The 21,280-nt window shown below is 43.8% G+C and overlaps 1 protein-coding gene across 2 annotated transcripts in view; it reads right to left on the bottom strand.

The window, feature by feature from the left end:
* Positions 1 to 1,522: 1,522 nt before the first annotated feature.
* LOC126235821 (anoctamin-10) overlaps positions 1,523 to 21,280 on the bottom strand; it is a 310,819-nt gene continuing 291,061 nt past the window's right edge. For both annotated transcript variants that reach the window (XM_049944670.1, XM_049944671.1), the window contains one exon: positions 1,523 to 1,813. In XM_049944670.1, the coding sequence (XP_049800627.1) occupies positions 1,736 to 1,813 (78 nt within the window). In that variant the 3' untranslated portion in view covers positions 1,523 to 1,735. The remainder of the gene's footprint in view (positions 1,814 to 21,280) is intronic.

The raw sequence follows: 21,280 nt of genomic DNA, 5'->3' as shown, positions 1-21,280 counted from the left end.
GGACTGCATACGACCGAGGCACACAGGGCCAACACCCGGCATCATGGTGTGGGGAGCGATCTCCTACGCTGGCCGTACACCACTGGTGATCGTCGAGGGGACACTGAATAGTGCACGGTACATCCAAACCGTCATCCGTGGTCTCGAAAGTGCTACTGTGTGAGAAAGGCAGATGTGGTCGTGCAGTGAGACGATGAATGACCTGGAAATTACTGCTAAATGCAAAAAGGCATGCAGACGTCAATTGGTGAGGGACTGGCGGTCGATCTCCATGTACATATATTTAAGGTGTTACTAATTAATATGCTGAAGACCCATAATTATTAGGTTACACGACTGGAGATCAATCAGAGCAAATAGCCACAATCATAGAAAGAACTGTGTCTGGAGTGCCCTGAAGTCGAACAACCACACAACACCAGTTGCAGAAAATGTAGGGCCAGAGTATGATGCAGCGGAACACTCATGAAGTACTTAACGAAACCTTTGTTTGGCCTATTCTTGTTTCCATCATTGATGGTTACAATGTGTTTATACAGTGTGTGTGTGTGTGTGTGTGTGTGTGTGTGTGTGTGTGTGTGTGTGTGTGTTTCTTCACATTAGAATGTCCTTCAGACGTACATACATGTCTGAAGAATTGAACATTGTTACGACGTGGTAAATATTACGAAATCGGTTCGCAGTTTGTGAATCTGAATTGACGTTAGCTATTTGTGACAGATGAAAATCTGTGCCGGACCTGCTTCGAGTCCTAGTCTAGCACAGATTTTCATCTGTTACAAGCAAATGACGCCAGTTCGGATTAGGGTGATACTGTTCTTGTTTATTGTTTGTCAGTCTGTCACTCTCACCAAATAGGTTTAAAAAGAGGATGTACACAAGGTGTTGTGCCTCACGAAGAGGTAAATTGCGAAAATTCTGATAACGTACATTCCAAGAAGATTGGGGCTTCATATTACTTTCTCACACATACATCACTAGAAGTGCCCAAGCCTGGAAATTACAAAATTTGAGCTCATGCGGAGATTTGTGGACAGTCGTCATTCGTGCGCACCATTCTGATTGGAACACGAAAGGGAGTAGTGACAGTTGTACCAGAAGTACCCTCCTTCACACAGAAAGATGAATTGTGGAATATGAATTTAGATCAAGGTTTCGGAAGACTTCTATCAGGAGATAGACAATCCCTTTGAAATGGTCAACTGTCACATAATCGTGCTCTTGGCACGGATGGGGCCATGTACAGGTATGTAAATTTTGACTCAGCTGGAAATCCGAACTCGATTTAACGAAGTGTCACACATTTTTGCCACCGTCATTAGCCGAAGTTCAACTTAATATCAACTGCTCAAGGTAACGTTAATGATCGTGCACTAGTTCGCTACATCAACTGAGCAATGAGAATGCCTAATCATACATTCAGGCATTTTCCACAGCTGGTTCAAGAACAACGCCGTAAGTCGCAACATTGTTCACGAGATCAAGCTGACGACTAGGAAGGATGGGTAGCAGTAGAAATGAGTACAAACATAAATATTTATTTTTCAACCAGAGAAGAACAATATCATCAAACGTGTTCATATAAATTAAGTAACAATTTAAAAATGTCAACAAGAGTACAAAAATGAGCACGACTAAGGCATGACAGGTGGCGACTGCGGTGACGTCTGAGAGAACGCGGTCGCGGCTGGCGCCTGCAGAATGTAGACTGCTGTAGATTGTAGATCCAGGCTCGCTACTGGTTGCGGTTGTGCGGACCGTGGATGGTGCGGTACTTCCTTGTGAGCGCGTGCCGCCGCGTCTTCAGCATCCGCTGCAACACACGCAGACATGCCGAGTTAGTGCTGTCAACACTGGCTTATGTACTGTAACAGATGCTGCTGCTGCTTACTTCTCTAGCTGCTTGTAAATTCATACATCTACACCTCTACATCTACATACAAGATCCGCCATTAAAATTGCTACATCAAGAAGAAATGCAGATGATAAACGGGTATTCATTGGACAAATATATTATACCAGAACTGGCATGTGATTACATTTTCACGCAATTTGGGTGCATAGATCCTGAGAAATCAGAACCCAGAACAACCACCTCTGGCCGTAGTAACAACGGCCTTGATACGCCTGGACATTGAGTCAAACAGAGCTTGGATGGCTGTACAGGTACAGCTGCCCATGCAGCTTCAACACGATACCACTGTTCATCAAGAGTAGTGACGAGCCAGTTGCTCGGACACCATTGACCAGACGTTTTCAATTGGTGAGAGATCTGGAGAATGTGCTGGCCAGGGCAGCAGTCGAACATTTTCTGTATCCAGAAAGGCCCGTACAGGACCTGCAACATGCAGTCGTGCATTATGCCGCTGAAATGTATGGTTTCCCAGGTATCGAATGAAGGGTAGAGCCACGGGTCGTAACGCATCTGAAATGTAACGTCCACTGTTCAAAGTGCCGTCAATGCGAACAAGAGGTGACCGAGACATGTAACCAATGGCACCCCATACCATCACGCCGGGTGATACGCCAGTATGGCGACGATGAATACACGCTTCCAATGTGCGTTCAACGCGATGTCACCAAACACGGATGCGACCATCATGATGCTGTAAACAGAACCTGGATTCATCCGAAAAGATTACGTTTTGCCATTCGTGCACCCAGGTTCGTCGTTGAGTACACCATCGCAGGCACTCCTGCCTGTGATGCAGCGTCAAGGGTAACCGCAGCCGTGGCCTCCGAGCTGATACTCCATGCTGCTGCAAACGTCGTCGAACTGTTCGTGCAGATGGTTGATGTCTTGCGAACGTCCCCATCTGTTGACTCAGGGATCGAGACGTGGCTGCACGATCTGTTACAGCCATGCGGATAAGATGCCTGTCAGTCATCTCGACTGCTAGTGACACGAGGCCGTTGGGATCCAGCACGGCGTTCCGTATTACCCTCCTGAATCCACCTATTCCATATTCTGCTAACAGTCATTGGATCTCGACCAACGCGAGCAGCAACGTCGCGATACGATAAACCGCAATCGCGATGGGCTACAATCCGACCTTTATCAAAAGCGGAAACGTGATGCTACGCATTTCTCCTCATTACACGAGGCATCACAACAACGTTTCACCAGGCAACGCCGGTCAACTGCTGTTTGTGTATGAGAAACCGGTTGGAAACTTTCATCATGTAAGCAAGTTGTAGGTGTCGCCACCGGCGCCAGCCTTATGTGAATGCTCTGAAAAGCTAATCATTTGCGTATACAGCATCTTCTTCCTGTCGGTTAAATTTCGCGTCTGTAGCACGTCATCTTCGTGGTGTAGCAATTTTAATGGCCACTAGTGTATTATACAGTACATGGTGGCGGCTACCCTGTACCACTAGCAGTCATTCCCTTTACTGGTCCACTCGCAAATGGAGCGAACGAAAACTGCTGTCTGACTTCGCGGTCCTAATGAGTAACGTATGTTTGCGGCAGTAGAATCGTTCAGAATCCAGCCGCAAAAGTCATTTCCCTAAATTATCTCAATACTACTTCGCAGAAACGTCGTTTTCCCACCCCCTTCAGGGATTCCCATTTGAGTTCACGAAGTATCTCGGTAATAGTTGGACCTGCTGTAACAAATCTAACAGCATGCCTCTGAACTCCTTCAATGCCTTCCTGTAATCCAACCCAGCGCGGGTTCTAAACACTCTAGCACTAATCAAGAATGGGTCGCGGTCTCCCTTTGTAGGAGTTACCCTTTCCTGGAAGTCTTCCAATAAACTGAAGTCTACCATTTGCCTTCCCTCCTACCGATCTTAACCCTGGGTTCGGTTTGGGGCGGCGGTGGGGTGAGTGGACTGCTGTAGCCTGTTGTGGAGTTTTCTATCACTGAGGGCTACGGCGGGGACGAAGCCTCTCAGTCGTTTCTACGTCCCCAGTTCCATACAATAAAATACTCGTCCGTAATTTTGCGGGTCTGTTGTTTCATCCTTCTTATATAGAAGAGTCACCTGCGTTTCTTTCTTGGGATTTCGCGATGGGAGAGACGTTCACGCTCAATGCAAGCTGAGAGAGGCCAATTTCTAAGAGTAGTCTCTGTAAAACCGAACCGGTATTCTATACGGACCTATTCGAGTTATTTATTTCCAACCCCTTCAATTGCTTCTCACCGCAAACGGTGCCTATTTTATGTCCTCAGTGCAGACTTCTGTGCGAGTCAAACGACAGTATCTTTGTACGATCCACCTGCGTGAATTATTTTTTAAAACGCGAAATTTAAATTTTCAGCTTTCTTTTGATATCTTATATTGCTATATAGCTGAATGGTCAGAGTAGAAGGCTGCCATGCAGACGCCCCGGATTCGATTCCTGATACAGCCGAGGATTTTTTCTTGGTGCGATAACTGGTACAGGGTGCAGCTTCGTGATGCCAAATGAGGAGCTACATGACCGAGTAGTAGCTGCTCCACAGTCTGGAAAGCCTGCAAACGGCCGGGAGAGCCGCGCTAACCGCATGCCCCGCAGTACCTCATCTGCCTATCGCCTTAAAGTGGAGGATGACATGGCGGTCGGCAGACATCACTTGTGCCTCGAAGGCCTGGACGGAAGCTTGTCAACTGCCACACCAGGCTGGTCGGTGTGTCACTGGAGTCGCTTAGTGATTTTAGTAGGACTGGAATTTTCTCGGGTTCTCGGCAAGATTTCTCTTCAAGGTATGACGGGCGTAGTAGTTGAATACACGTTTAGATCTGTTTATCGACGCATAAATTTCGTCTGAAGTGTAGAAATCTCGCGTATAGACGTACGCCATGTAATCAAAAGTATCCGGACACCCCAAAAACATACGTTTTTCATATTAGGTGCATTGTGCTGCCACCTACTGCCAGGTACTCCATATCAGCGACCTCAGTAGTTATTAGACAACGTGAAAGAGCAGAGTAGGGCTCTCCGCGGAACTCAAGGACTTCGAATGTGGTCTGGTGGCTGGATGTCACTTGGGTCATACGTCTGTACGCGAGATTTTCACACTCCTAAACATCAGTAGGCCCACTGTTTCCGTTGTGGAAGTGAAGTGGAAACGTGAGGGTCACTTACAGCACAAAAGTACACAGGCCGACCTCGTCTGTTAACTGACAGACCGCCGACAGCTGAAGAGGGTCGTAATGTGTAATAGGCAGACATCTATCCAGACCACCAAGCAGGAATTCCAAACTGCATCGGGATCCTCTGCAAGTACTGTGACTGTTAGGCGGGAAGTGAGAGGACTTCGATTTCATGGCCGAGCGGCTGCTCATAAGCCACATATCACGCCGCTCAGTGCCAAACGACGCCTCGCTTGGTGTAAGAAGCGTAAACATTGCACTACTGAACTGTAGAAAAACGTTGTGTGGAGTGACTAATCACGGTACACAATGTGGCGATCCGATGGCAGGATGTGGATATGGCGAATGGCCTGTGAACGTCATCTGCCAACGTGTGTAGTGCCAGCAGTAAAATTCGGAGGCGGTGGTGTTATGGTGTGGTCGTGTTTTTCATGGAAAGGGCTTGCACCACCCCTGTTTTGCGTGGCTCTATCACAGCCCAGGCCTACATTAATGTTTTAAGCACATTCTTACTTCTCACCGTTGAAGAGCAATTCGGGAATGGCAATTGCATCTTCCAACACGATCGAGCACCTGTTCATAATGCACGGCCTGTGGCGGATTGGTTACACGACAGTAACATCCCTGTAATGGACTGGCCTGGCCTGCACAGAGTCCTGACCCGAATCCTAAATAACACCTTTGGGATGTTTTGGAACGCCAAATTCGTGCCAGGCCTCACCGACCGACATCGGTACCTCTCCTCAGTATAGCACTCTGTGAAAAATGGGCTGCCATTCCCCAAGAAACGTTCCAGCACCTGACTGAACTTATGCCTGCGAGAGTGGAAGCTGTCATCAAGGCTAAGGGTGGGTCAACACCATACTGAATTCCATCACTACCGATGGAGGGCGCCACTAACTTAACTCATTTTCAGCCAGGTGTCCGGATACTTTTGATCACATAGTGTAGGAATGCCGTCATTACTTCCTCAACAACGGGGGAATTTATAAGCAAGTTACACAAAAATGTTGTGACTGATGCGGTGAAACCGTGCGTGCAGGACAACAAATTTTTCGCGTTAAGTGACTCCTGGAAAGACAAATCTACAAATACACGGCGACAATTTTCAAGGTCAAAAAGGACTGCCATCGTGCAACATTACAGTGTCTCTCTCTCTCTCTCTCTCTCTCTCTCTCTCTCTCTCTCCCGTCTCCGAAAAATGTTAATGCAGACCTATGATGTCCGCTTTTAACATCAGGTAAAGAATTTGGATAGAAACTGCAGAACTACTCTTGTCTCTGAGAGACGAAAAAAATCACTTCCCGAGAAGACAGCATGAAAATATATTCCAGTTATCCTCGCCGGTGTTTGGCAGCATGTTGCGTTACACGTGAGAGAACCTTTCTGAATGTAAGCCAATTAAGTTTTTCAACACAAACTTTAAAACAAACGTGCAATTGTAAAAATTAGGCGTATACAAGTTGCCGGGAAAATTTTTGCTTCCTCTATTTGTACGATAAATATCACCCCCAGTACACGTAAATCATTACCTCTAAAATAATGAAAATATCTAATTTTATACATGAAATTCTCGCTTATGGCTTACAATCCCTTCCTAGAAAATTATTTGCAATCCCCAATTCTGCTTTATCTCTCGATTTCATGCCTTCCACGCCTTTTACGAAAATATTAATATAAGTACAAATATATTTAACATTATTTCGGTTTATTTTTGGGTAAGTAACGTAAAAACTGAAAATAAAAGATAAAACATTTTCCGCATACTTCGGATTGCCGTTCTGCACTTTTTCCGCTGCTCCAACAGGCCCTACTTACTAAATTCCAAAAAATATGGTTCCTGTAGAATGTATGAGAATTCTTGGTTGTAAATTCAACTAAATACCTAGGAACTACAATTACGAACTACTTAAACTGGAAAGAACACATAGAAAATGTTGTGGGGAAGGCTAACAAAATACTGCGTTTTATTGGCAGGACACTTAGAAAATGTAACAGACTTACTAAGGAGACTGCTTACACTACGCTTGTCCATCCTCTTTAAGACTACTGCTGCGCGGTGTGGGATCCTTACCATAGGACTGACAGAGTACATCGAAAAAGTTCAAAGTAAGGCAGCACGTTTTGTATTATCGTCAAATATGGGAGAGAGTGTCACAGAAATGATACAGGATTTGGGCTGGAAATCATTAAAAGAAAGGCATTTTTCGTTGTGACGGAATCTTCTCACCAAATTCCAATCACCAGCTTTCTCCTCCGAATGCGAAAATGTTTTGTTGACGCTGACCTACACAGGGAGAAACGATCAGCATGATAAAATAAGGGAAATCAGAGCTCGTACGGAAAATATAGGTGTTCATTCTTTCCGCGCGCTATACGAGATTGGAATAGTAGAGAATTGTGAAGATGGTTCGATGAACCCTCTGCCAGGCAATAGAATGTGATTTGCAGAGTATCCATGTAGATGTAGATGCAGAAGATCACTAGCAGCTAGCTGATTTGGGGAGGGGACCAAAAAGCGAGGTGGTCGTTCCCAACGTGTTAAGGAATAATGAGGATGGATGTCGGCCGTGCCCTTTCAAAGTAAGCGTCCCGGAAATTGCCTGAAGCGATTTAGGGAAATCAAGGAAAACCTAAAACAGGATGGCCGGATTCTATCGTCGTCCTCCCGAATGCGAGTCCAGTGTGCTAACCACTCGCTCGGTCACCAGCAGCACAGAGGTGTGTAAGCACTCTGTCCATTCGGTAATGGAGCGGTCAGAATCTTTAACAGACGGTATAGAACCTAGTTTTCTGCTTCGCCACCCACACTACTATAACAATTTGTAGCCCTACTGACAGTAATTCCACTGTAGCTCTTTGTTACAACTGTAATGCCTACATTGAGTTTCACGTACAAAGCAAGCGCATGCCCGCATACTTGCTTGCTGGGAAACTGCTGCCTAGTGGCCCGGCGCAAAAACTAAAAAGGATACAGCACCTAATTGTCTTCACATATTTCGCCCAAATTTAAGGTATAAGCAGGGCTTGGCCAGAAGTGTTTAATTTATAAACAGGTTTAATAGGAACCGCTATCAGTCACCTTGCACTAGTTGTAGGTATTAGCAGGAACTGTGACCGAATAAACAATTGAGAAGAATTCCTTATAGTTACGTGATTTATTTTGGTCCGCGAGTGAGTCAGTTTGGAGTCACTGCAGTTAGCTGCTGTTTTATCGAGAAAGGTACGTGTATAGAAATGTTTTCGTAACAACTTCGTAGGAACCGATGTTTAACGCTTGAATATTTTACTAAGCCATTAATTCAGATTGCTGTTGCCTGTTGTGTGTGTGTGCGGACTCCTGCTGAAGTACAAGGGAAGACACAACAGACCTGAAGTCTTTGTACTTCCACGGTAAGTGTCTATTATTTGAATAAAGCCCTCTTGTGTTATCGGGCGCGTCATTTTTGTAGCACCAGAAACAACAGTAAAAGAAAATCGACATTCCATCCTACTTTGTACCGGGTCCCGTTAGGAGGATAATAAATAATAATGGCGTGTGACGAGAGCCTCCCGTCGGGTAGACCCCTCGCCTGGTGCAAGTCTTTCGATTTGACGCCACTTCGGCGACTTGCGCGTCGATGGGGATGAAATGATGATTAGGACAACACAACACCCAGTCCCTGAGCGGAGAAAATCTCCGACCCAGCCGGGAATCGAACCCGGGCCCTTAAGCCGTCGGCACACGGACCGTGCTGTCCAACGGCAACGTCGAGCGAGCCAAGTTCAACGTGTTGCTGAACGCTCAGGAACGATGCTACTCGTGCACACGGTACGTGGGCCCCAACGTGGTATACGCGATAGCAACGCACTCCAGCGGCAGTTGAGGAATGTTTCTAGTTCGTAAATCACACTGTTTACTCAACGGGTAAGCGTAAAATTCCCACGTTAGCTCTATTAAAACGCACATTTCCTCCATCGTCCACGAAAAGGAAAATACCATGTCCAGTCAATAAGGACACAGGCTTATAAAAGTGCCATTAGAAATAGTGCGGTACAAATTTGGAATACTTCTCCGCATAAGATACACATTATTTCGTCATTCGTACATTTTAGTAAAACGCCAAGGGCAGTCTTACTTGATCACTGTTCCTACCCAGTAACAGAATCTTTGCAACATCTGAATTACGAAGCGTAAAAGAAAAAGGAGCAAAATATCTTTATGGAAGTAGCGCAAGCTGTCCTGTAGATTAAGCCAACCGAACAAAGTCACCCCTCAAAAAAAGGCTAACTTATATTTACATAACATCAAACATCATAGTATATACTTACATTAAACTAATAATAAAGTATCAGAACCTAATAAAAACGCTAATGTTAATAAATAAAACACAACAGTGTTAAGACCCGAACCACCGCCCCAATTATCAACAAAATACGAGACAGTTACGCTACTCATTACGCTAATCTAACAACACACGGACACATCTCGCAATTAATCCAAGTATCTTACCCGTTGCAGGAAACCTTATCGTAGATACGTTACTAATTGAAATTTAATTATGACAAATTGTACAAGAACAATGCATTTTGGGTGGATCATCCTGGTGTCACTGCCTTCAAATAGCCTACTCTCATAATACGCAAGTTACAATAATTCTTTTGCCATGAATATGATGTTTCTCGTTATTTTACTGGAACGAATCACACAGTTAACAACGGGTTTTCCAATGATTCTGAATTTGCTGATGCTCAGAAACGGCATATATACAATTAAGCTTAAAATGAATGCCAATATGGCGCCTCACAACTCTGTACTGAAGGGAGACGGCGTGCTTGAGACGTAGGTGGCGTTGTGCCATCTCATTGGTCAACGCTCAGACGCACGCTCAGAATATCTGACATGCCAGATATTGCTCTGCACGTTCGGAACGACTCCCGAACGTGCCATTCCACGCTATGACGTCAGAAACTCGGCACGCTCAACGTTTCGGATGCACGGTCCGTGTGCCGACGGCTTTAGGATTGACAGTCTGTAGCGCTGACCACTTTTTTTTTTAATCTCATTTTCTTCGTTTTCATTCGTTGTATCTGCTCGGGGCGGATGTCGCAAGATATCCGTTTCAGTCCGTTGTTGATCGATTAACTCAGTTTTTTTATTACAGAGGGCAACTAACCCTGTGACCGAACACGCTGAGTTACCGTGCCGGCACTACGCAGCTACCGGGGGCGGACTGTTAGGAGGATAAAACTGTAGGATTCGGGTAATGGGCTTTCCTATTCACCGAATATATGGGGGGGGGGGTAAATCCTCTTCAGTTCTCAGAAATCCCATGTACAGAGTTTATCATAATTAACAGCGAAAGCGGACGCGGGTGAAATTACGCGTTGATACAAACAGAAACGTACGAGTTAACGTGGCTCCGTTCGCAGCTCGTGGTCGTGCGGTGTCGTTCTCGCTTCCCGCGCCCGGGTTCCCGGGTTCGATTCCCGGCGGGGTCAGGGATTTTCTCTGCCTCGTGATGACTGGGTGTTGTGTGATGTCCTTAGGTTAGTTAGGTTTAGGTAGATCTAAGTTCTAGGGGACTGATGACCACAGATGTTGAGTCCCATAGTGCTCAGAACCATTTGAACCAATATGCTACGTGGATCTTTTCCTCCCAAGGAACAAGCCCGGTGCGAAAACAGGGACATCTGTTTGTGTTTTCACTTTGTGATAATAAATTTCCTTTGTAAACAACGCCGTTATCCAGCTTTGAATTATAATTTGCAGTGGATATCATTCTCCTGCATAATCGGACCAGTTCGAAACCTGGGTCGTAATTTTGTGTTTTTCTTTTTCTAAGAAACAAACTTATCTTTTACCATTTTTCTGTTGTGAATATTGCACTAATGTTAACCTGGCACTGTTTTAACTATTGCTAGCTTTCCGGATTTCGTCTTTTAGTGTTTTTATTTTACATTAAGAACTTCTGTTTGTATATCGTTTATATATTGTTCTACTGCGGACATCGCAGTTATGTTAATATGCCACTTCTGTAACTACTGGAGCCCAAAGCTAAAAAATTACCTTTTGCGTGCAATACCGAACTCGTCTACGCAGTGACGCAAGAATTACGAATATATCAGACAGTCGCGGATCATCCGGTAAAGCTTGACAAGACACACACTGCAATTCCAGTTCAAACGTATCAACGATAGCGATAGTCTTTTGAGATAATTCCAGAAATAAAAACCCAGAGCAGCCGATGTACAGTCTCATATCAGCAGCAAACTGTGCCGGTGCTACCTCATGCATCTATCACAGTCCTCATCCACGGGCCATGGGTGAAATGGTTCAAATGGCTCTGAGCACTATGCGACTCAACTTCTGAGGTCATTAGTCGCCTAGAACTTAGAACTAATTAAACCTAACTAACCTAAGGACATCACACACATCCATGCCCGAGGCAGGATTCGAACCTGCGACGTAGCGGTCGCTCGGTTCCAGACTGTAGCGCCCAGAACGGCACGGCCACTCCGGCCGGCGGCCATGGGTGACATTTGAGCCCAATTAGGTGAGGACTTGATGGGAAAGTTTACCTTACGCACATTCGTCCATTGCGCTAACTAGGAGAACTTGCGTAATGAAGTCACTGCCGACTTTTAACGACATATTCACAGTTATCTCGCAACCGTCTCATTTGCGGAGCCGTGTTTACTGGAACGTTTTTATGCTCGTATCACATACTTTCAGTTGACGCTGTTAATTATGATATACCCGCCACTAGTGGCCTGAAGATGGAGTGCAGCTTCTTCTTCTTCTTCTTCTTCTTCTTCTACACCATATACCAGCGGAAAAATGCTCCTATCGGGGCACAAAAAATGCGAGGATGTTCGTGTCTGTTGAAAATACAGACTGAAAAGTGGGATGCCAGCTGCCTCATTTTACCTACCTCTGAACCTTCAAAAATGTTCCCAAAAATTTTGACACGCGAATATATTCGCGCTTTTTTTTAAAACAAGCAATTCAGCTCAAACTCCCATAAGGTCCCCTAACTGTAACTCACTCACGCCCCATAATTGTAAGTCGCTCATACCCTTCCACTTCCAGTTTCCCTTTCTCACCACTCATTCAACTCAACTCACTGTCATGATGGCTTTGTGTCTGTCATTGTCTCCGATGTCGCATCCACAGTCCCCTTGCAAATGCCAATGTCGTGTGACTAGGGCCTCCCGTCGGGTAGACCGTTCGCCGGGTGCAAGTCTTTTGATTCGACGCCACTTCGGCGACTTGCGCGTCGATGGCGATGAAATAATGATGATTAGGACAACACGACACCCAGTCCCTGAGCGGGGAAAATCTCCGACCCAGTCGGGAATCGAACCCGGGCCCTTAGAATTGACATTCTGTCACGCTGACCACTCAGCTACCGGGGGCGGATACAGTTCCCTTCATTCTGTCCTACTACTACAGTCTCCCGTCACTATCACTGCCTACCTCTTGCTCCCTCTTACTACGACTATCTCATTCCTTTCATACTATTTCAGCTCTCTGTTCTCATGTTCTCACTGTCTCTTCCTCGTTGTCATTATCATAGATTGTCTCTCTCCCAGTTCTACTTTCTCTTTTTATTTATTCCCCCCCCCCCCCCCTTGACAATGTCTCATTCGCTATTTTCCTAGCACTGTTCTGTCACTGCCAACGATGTTCGTTTGAGACTGTGTCCCTGTCTTTCACATTGCCATTGTGTCATTCCCTCTATGACCTAACCACTGACTACTATCTTCCAGTAATTATTACTTTTCAGTCTCTTTGCCACGGCCACTGTCTTCTCTCCTAGCATGAAAAAGCTGAAATACGTTCACATGCCAAAATTTTTGGAAAAATTTTAAAGATGTTGGAGAAAGTAGAATGAGGCAGTTGGTACCCCACATTTCAGTCAGTCTTTCAGTCAGCATTCTCTTTTTTGTGCTCTAATAGCAGCATTTTTCCGCTGGTTCCGTTCTTTCACTGCTACAGCAGGGCATGTAACTCACATGAAAAGAAATGTATTGGTGAGAAAATTTAGGTAGTTTACTTACGTGAAACCGAAATAACGCGAAACTAATTTTACAACTCAGACCAGATTTTACGTGCAAAAAAATTTCGCATTTGCTTCCGTACAACATGGTGTTTCCAGATGATAAAGGGGGTACTTAACAGCGTATTTCTCCGTGCTACGTCACTTTGCAAACTATGTTTTCGCCTCACATTGTATGTTACGTGCGTATTCTACGTGTACAAGTGGGGTGCCTTTGAACCTCTGTACCTCGGTAACGGGTAAAGATATGAAGAAAATTTTCGAGCTTGTTCGAGATCTTAGGAAAACATCGTAAAAATTAGAGCCATTCCTTGTGCACAAACATACTAGGTATGCATGCTGTCGAATGCGTATTGATAGGGGACGTGATCAGAACGCTTCAGTTTTGTCGTGTTGAGGAAGACTATTAGAAAAGTCGGTCGGAACTTCGATTTTGCTTGAAAACTGTTTTGGTGGCGCAGAACGACACAGCCTAATACTCAAAAGAATTTTTTTCCAACATCAGACGTTGTACAAGAAAATTTGCCTCCAGCTCTGATCTTTGTGGGCCCTGACTTGTTTTGCACTGTATGCTGCCTTCGTCAAGAGAGAATTCAGAAGCATTGTTTCAACAGACAAACGTAATCTCAAAGCATTCTCCGTCTTCAAAATTTTACTTTACAGAAAAAAGGCATCGACTCCAGCGCGCGGCAGTCCAGGTCTGGTGCTGCCAGCGAACCATCCCGCCATCTCTCGGCGGACACAGGAACCACTTGCTGCGGCATGTGGCTGCGCTGCTGGCAGCGCCCACTGGACGCGGTGTCAGCACTCTACATACTATGCGAGGCAGGATCGCCGTGTTGCGTCACAAGACACGTACGGGCATGACGTCAGCTCTCTACTGCCCACACCACCTCGATCCTACTCTGCCGTCATAAACGCTACGTGCCGATTCGTGGCTGATGTAAACGGCTATCATTTAGCATTTCTGGTCGTACTGAATGTACTTCGACAGCAGGATTTGTTAAGCGTGTTAAGCGTAATAAACTTCAGGCACAAGAAATACATTGATAGCTTCACAAATCTGTCCAAGTCGTAATTTTAGCGCGCCGAAAGTAGCCATATTTTCCGAGTACAAAACACGCAGAAATTACGTTACTTATGATACCAAGCAGAAATTAATCCAGAATGGGGGAGGGAAGACACTAAAACTGCCGTTTTTAATGTAAAAAAAGTACGTCAATTTCGAGGATTCTCATTCCAAAAGGACTAAATTTTACAGGCGACACAAAAATGTATTACGTCCACTCAATATTTGTTATAGGTAGATTTGTAAATGATAACTTTATACTCCAGATTTCGGTTGGTAGGGGGGGGGGGGGGGGTTCGTTAAGTGCCCCCTCTCCCTCTTGCGGATGCCTGTGCCGTTCATTATTTACCAACTACTGTACAGGTATTGCGAAAGGTAAACTAAAAAGAGAACTGAAGAGACCAAAATTTCGCAAATTGTGAAGTAATGGTTAACCCTTAGCTATTTGGATAACATATTGGTATGACGACGAATACTTTCATCATTCAGTATAATTTTATTATCTCAGTCTTGTGACAGAATTCGCGGCCCCGCCTGCAGCGCTAATGGAAATAAAATCACTTGCTTTGGTTCCTCATGCGCTACTAGGCATATCCTTGCGATCAAATACGTCACTGCAAAAGTAAACTAATTGAAATCATCGCATAGCGTAAACTCTGCACGACTTCAGCCAAATGTATGACTTCTGCAGAAATGAAATCTCTACGAGATCAACGAATATACAGTACGTATTATAACTGCTGTCCAGTTTACCAAATTTTTCATTAGAAAACTGTTTTTCCACAGTATTTACAACTTTTATAGTTTCGCACATTCATCACGGCACAGTTTTGTTTTCGATGTCCATGATGGTAAGCTCCCGGCAGTCCTTGTTTTTTATGGAGCTTTAATCTATGCGTTTTCATTATTCTTCCGTAAACATAAGTTTTAAAATTTGTTTTGCGACGTCCTTTTCTCTGTTGCTCAAAGAAGGTAACTGTATTTACGATATATTTGTACTCCTTTATCCTTTATTTCATGAAATTATAGTATAATGTTCCAATATCGCAACCAACAGCTTCGGACTAAGTAAATTTCAAACTTCGTAGTTTATTAATTTTCTTTATATACTCGACACTTGGTAACCGTAAAGACTTTTTGGAGCTACTAATAGCGTTTCACCTTGAATGCTAAATTCCAATATTTTTTTTAATGAGATTGCACCCGATTGTGCTGGTAATTTTCAAATTTTCTACAGGCGGTTCATTAGCAAGTAACACATTATATGGTCACCGCACTTCGTGGGTTGGCAAAAGCAATTTTTCAGTGTCTGTAGTAATTAAGCATCAAGTAACGAAGTAATGTAACACGAATTTGTATTGGACGTTCTACTAGACAGCTGACTGTTGGCTGACTCTGATGGATCACAGAAATTAAAACTGCTAACCGATTTGAGTCTCCGATTATGATCTTTGCCTTTTCCGGGCAACGAAATTCATAACTAGATATTGGGTTTTTAATTTTAGCACCTTAAGCTATTTAATGGTTCTGAATAACTAATCAAACACAGAAGATTGTTAAGGCCTTCGTGGCCACTTGTTAACGAATTGCCTGACAGCTTCTGTGCCGAGTTCTTTGGCCGACGTTTGGTGAATTTGCCGATCTGAGATATTCTTTGATCGCAGATATTTGTCTCAGATCGGCAAAGGAGAAAAAGGATCTATTTGCAATGTCGGGAATATTCCGTATACCGCATACATGTGGAAACGTCTACGCTGAAGTGACTAGACGATCAAGCTACACCAGGATCACGAAACATTAGCGGTATTCAGAATGAGATTTTCACTCTGCAGCGGAGTGTGCGCTGATATAAAACTTTCTGGCAGATTAAAACTGTGTGCCGGACCGAGACTCGAACTCGGGATCTTTGCCTTTCGCGGGCAAGGTCCCGAGTTCGAGTCTCGGTTCGGCACACAGTTTTAATGTGCCAGAAAGTTCCATATCAGAGCACACTCCGCTGCAGAGTGAAAATCTCATTCTGGAAACATCCCCCAGGCCGTTGGCTAAGCCATGTCTCCGCAGCATCTTTTCTTTCAGGTGTGCTAGTTCTGCAAGGTTCGCAGGAGAGCTTCTGTAAAGTTTGGAAGGTAGGAGACGAGCTACTGGCGGAAGTAAAGCTGTGAGGACGGGGCGTGAGTCGTGCTTGGGTAGCTCAGTTGGTAGAGCACTTGCCCGCGAAAGCAAAGGTCCCGAGTTCGAGTCGCGGTTCGGCACACAGTTTTAATCTGCCAGAAAGTTTCATAAACGGTATTGCAGGTTGGAGCAGGTGGAGAAATCGGCCGTGGCGGAGCACGCGCTGTAAGAGACCGACCACGTAGTAAGATTCGCCGATATGGCTGCAGAGAAGAGCCGTTACACCTACTTGTTCAGAGTAGCTATATAAATACACAAACATGACAACAGTTTCAACAAGAAAGAAGAAGCCTCAGGGTGAACGGATCGTGGATTCCCCTGCTGCAGCGAACGACCATTGTAAGTAGCAAGGGGAGAGCCGCAATGTGTATGACCACGGAAAAGCCCTTAGACGTTGGCGCGTCAGGTGCACACAATCTGCGGTCGCGAGCTCGACTTCAGTCCACCACCATCAATGGAGGGTGAAGCTTTGACAGTGCCAACCACTCGCGCTGGCTAAGCGTCAGAGAAATTATCAAACTAACGTCGGCCCACGAACCCGAGGCAGAAGTCAACGGGCAAGTTATCAAAGAAAAAAGAAATAAACACTCCCAAATGTGACTTTGTTTCAATCTTTTTACGTTTTTTTTTCAGCGCCAACCCCTTTTGTAGAATTTTCTCTTCGTTTGCACTTTTAACTCTTTCAGGACAGATTTATCTTAATATATTTTTCAAACTCGCTGCTGAATATTTGGGTAATTGCTACATGGGCTTTTTCGTGGAACACATGTATTCAAATGCTGACTCAGAATTTCGGTTTTGTGAGAAATATCAAGAGTCTTATGTCACACTGGACACGAAGTAAGCTGTTCTGAGAAATATTTATTCTGAAAATTTGCCTCATTTAAAGGAAAAGAAATTTTTAATTATCGCTGATGAACTGTAACATCAACGAGACATCTGATAGACTATCATGCTTCGTTTGCGCTTCATTTAGTAGAATACTGAAAAGTGCCTACTTATGGCCCAAGTCGTTTCGCAGTTTAGTATCGCTGGCCGGTGTGGCCGAGCGGTTCTAGGCACTCCAGTCTGGAACCGCGCGACCACTACGGTCGCAGGTTCGAATCCTGCCTCGGGCATGGATGTGTGTCATGTCCTTAGGTTACTTAGGTTTAAGTAGTTCTAAGTTCTAGGGGTCTGATGTCCTCAGATATTAAGTTCCATAGTGCTCAGAGCCATTTGAACCATTTTTAAGTTGAGTATCTGTCTTCTCGAACACAATCTCAAACTGACATCATGGTTCCAGACACACTGAATAACTTGTCTAACCGTTGATGTTGGGCCTATGTTGTACCTTCTTCGTGTCAAACGCTCATACACCCCTGTCAAGGGTGTGCAGCCTCATTATATGGTTCAAATGGCTCTGAGCGCTGTGGGACTTAGCATCTGAGGTCATCCGTCTCCTATAACTTAGAACTACTTAAACCTAACTAACCTAAGGACATCACACACATCCAAGCCCGAGGCAGGATTGGAACCTGCGACCGTCGAGGTCGCGCGGTTCAAGACTGTAGCGCCTAGAAACGCTCGGCCACACTGGCCGGCCCTCATTATATCCCCTGTTTGGCAATTATAAGCGTTAACACATTCATCTGATGTCTCCTTGTCACTCTCCTTCTCCTCCTCTTCAAACTGGTATTCACCGACAGATAAAGAGGAAAAATATTCTGGTATATTCTTACAAGCAGTTTGTTTTTGTCTGTTTATCCAACGAAGGGAAAACTATTTTGGCACTTCGGGCATAACGAAGAGATAAACGTAATTTGGCAATGCAAGTCTCCGTTGTAACATCGCTGTGAATCGGAAATCAAAAATGAAGTCAGATATTCAAGAAAAAAAAATTATATGCTAATAAAATCCATTAAAAAGTCAGTTTTTACTAGCATTTCATGAATTTTATCTTGCATACCTTGTTTCTTATTCATTTTGCTTTCATAAGGACGTTGATTCATGAGCTATAAGAAACGATAGCAATTGTAAGATGAAATTTATACTGAACACTGATGCCTCTTCCTGAAAACAGCCCCTCGAAATCTGTAGGAGAACTTGTTTGAGAAGATGCACAGAGGATCATTATGACAACCGACAAGCATGAGCTCGAGCAAAGATTTGCCAAAATCCCTGATGTACATAACGTGGCGACAAAAAGGTCACTGATTACCATTTAAAAACAAAATACAGTTTTCTTTTTAATTTATTGGCTTTCGGAACTTCCCCATTTAGCCAGATAATCACAGGAAACGTCATATTACAATTCATTTTGATAATTCACGGGATAGACCTTATTTAAGTCGTCGTCCTGGTACGGTATAACAAAAATACACAGTTCTCGTCCCTGTTTATGTAAAATGTTTGTTTTCTATTTACAAAACTTTGGCTGAAACATCGCAGATGTGCATTCTCACTAAAAATAAATAAATATCGAAGTTTCCTAAATGAGTGACTCGAGTGCGTCATTTTTCAGTCGAATTTGCCGTAGGCACCTATTTTACCATCTTTTTCGCCTAAAATGCAGTACGATCATGACACTTTTGAACTTGACAAGTCTTATAGCTTTCAAGGGGCTGTTTTCAGGAAGGGGCGTCAGTGTTCGGTATAAACTTCATCTCACAATTGCTATCCTTTCTTACAGCTCGCGAATCAAAGTCGTTATGGAAGAAAAATGAAAAAGAAACAAGTTATGCAAGGAAAAAAATCATGAAAGACTAGTAAAAACTGGTTTTTTTTATTGGTTTATTCTGTCCTTATCAGCATATCCTAATTTTTTCCTTGAATATGTTACTTTCTATTTGATGCATAACCATGTTACAATAGACCGAGGTTGTACATTGTAGTATCCCTTATAACTTCGTTCTGATAGTTCTCCGTGTATGCCTCCAACAAATCGTTTACAGACGGCTCTTACCAGTAACTTCAGTCAGATATCTGACATACGGAACATTGTGTCGCAGCAACTGACAAGCAGTTTAACTGTCATGGATATGGTTGGTGTTGAGACGGCTAACTGACCTCTCGGACTCAAAGTGTATTGCAATTCGCTGCAAACCCGAAATGAGACAGTAAAAAGAACAACCAAATACGGGAAATTATACGAAAGCTTTAAATGGTAAGTGGAGATACGTGTATATATACGCGACAGCTGTTTATAATTCTCCTGTTTTTGTTGCAGTACTTTGTACCATTTATCTTTATAATGATTACAGGCTTCGTTCAAATTTAGAGCATCTTTAGAGACACTGTGGGTATTGAACAACCAGTCAGTTTTATATGCTGCGCGCAGCCTCCTTAAGTCACTAATATGTTTCCTGAGGAAGAGTGAGCAGAGAATTAGCGCACTGTAATCTGCCATTAAGGTAAATAACATGCTGCGATCCAACCAGGGATCTGAAATACCCCTTTGTTTCGAAACTTTCAGGCGAGCAGTAAGCTGATGGTAATGAGTGCGTACCAACTATGGTTTAAATTCTCCCCACGTCGGACGAGCATAAATAGTAACGATTTCTGCAAAGGTGTTGATACTTCCTGGCTAATCAGCGTGCCAGATCGAGATTAACTTGGGACATTTGCCTTCCGCGGGCAATTGCTTTGTCAGTTGAGCTATCCAAGCACGACCCATGACACGTCCTCACAGCTTTACTTCGGCCAATGACATCTCCTAGCTCCAAACTTCACATAAGTTCTCCCGCGAAACTTGTGGGATTAGCACTCCTGGAAGACAGGATACTATGTAGATGACAGATAGCCATATCTCCACAATATCCTTTCTTCTGGGAGTGCTAGTCCCACACGTTTCGCGAGAGAACCTGTGAAGTTTGGAAAGTAGGAGATGAGGTACTGGCGATATTAAGGGTGTGGAAAACCGGCCGGTTAAAACAGATACCGGTATTTCGCTCTGAATAACCGGTATTTTTCAGTATTTGTTTGGTCTCGGTCATAAGAGGTGCCCTTATTTTTCACCAGTAACGGGGTAAAAAATCGAAATATCAGTTACCCATAGCAATAGTGCTAAAATTTTTCGTTTTTAAATAAACCTTTTTTTTAAAAACGAGTAATTTTTACTATCAAACTTTGCATTCTTTTGAAATATTGCATTGTTACAGAAAATGGGAAAAGCTATCAGTGCTATTTTAATAAGAAGGCCGACTGAAACGACCATCAGACACAGGGCGTAAGAACTGGTACAGCATTGCTGAGACAATAATGTTCCTTTTACCAAGTGGCGTGGCCTTCACGCAGTGTTCAAAACTCGCCCCCATCTCGTCTGTAAGGTAGCTTCTCACTGTCATCGTCGAACTTAAGATGTATTACAGAATGGCATTATCGCTAGTGTGGTAGTATGTTCGAAGTGCGGTACCAATGGAGTAAGATACACCATTTGCTTTAAAAGATTAAAAGTGGGGCGAGCCACAACAACTTGTGGCATAATACAACGAGAAAATGTGAAACCGTTCATTCATAGTTTACAGTAAAACTAGAAAGCAGCTGATCTGCTACTGTGTGTACAGAACAGGCCTTTATCTCCTTATAGCCCTTGAAAACGGACAAGTTAGAAAAAAATAGTTTTTTTTAACTATGTTTTCATCCTTTAGCACTGAATATTCGTATTGTCCAAGTAGTGGTATGATTCCTGATTACTGCGTGATTTTTGAGCAGAGTTTCAAAAACTTAGAGTCAACAGGGGAATACTGGTGGTTGATTGTAGTACTCAACGACTTATCACTTTTCGAGAAAAGCAGCGGATGGATTAAGTTTTCTTTTATTTGCCTATTTAATTTAATATTTTGAGTCTATGTATCTTGATACTGAGGGAGTCCAAATTTTTCATCCTTTGTTCTATTTCTGCTTTTATAATGGGACTTTCACCTTCAGCCTGAAA

Source organism: Schistocerca nitens, chromosome 2, assembly GCF_023898315.1.
Source record: "Schistocerca nitens isolate TAMUIC-IGC-003100 chromosome 2, iqSchNite1.1, whole genome shotgun sequence".
In the NCBI taxonomy this organism is placed as follows: Eukaryota; Metazoa; Arthropoda; class Insecta; order Orthoptera; family Acrididae; genus Schistocerca; species Schistocerca nitens.
Note: the sequence above shows the minus strand (reverse complement) of the source record. Positions and strands in the feature narration are given on the sequence as shown.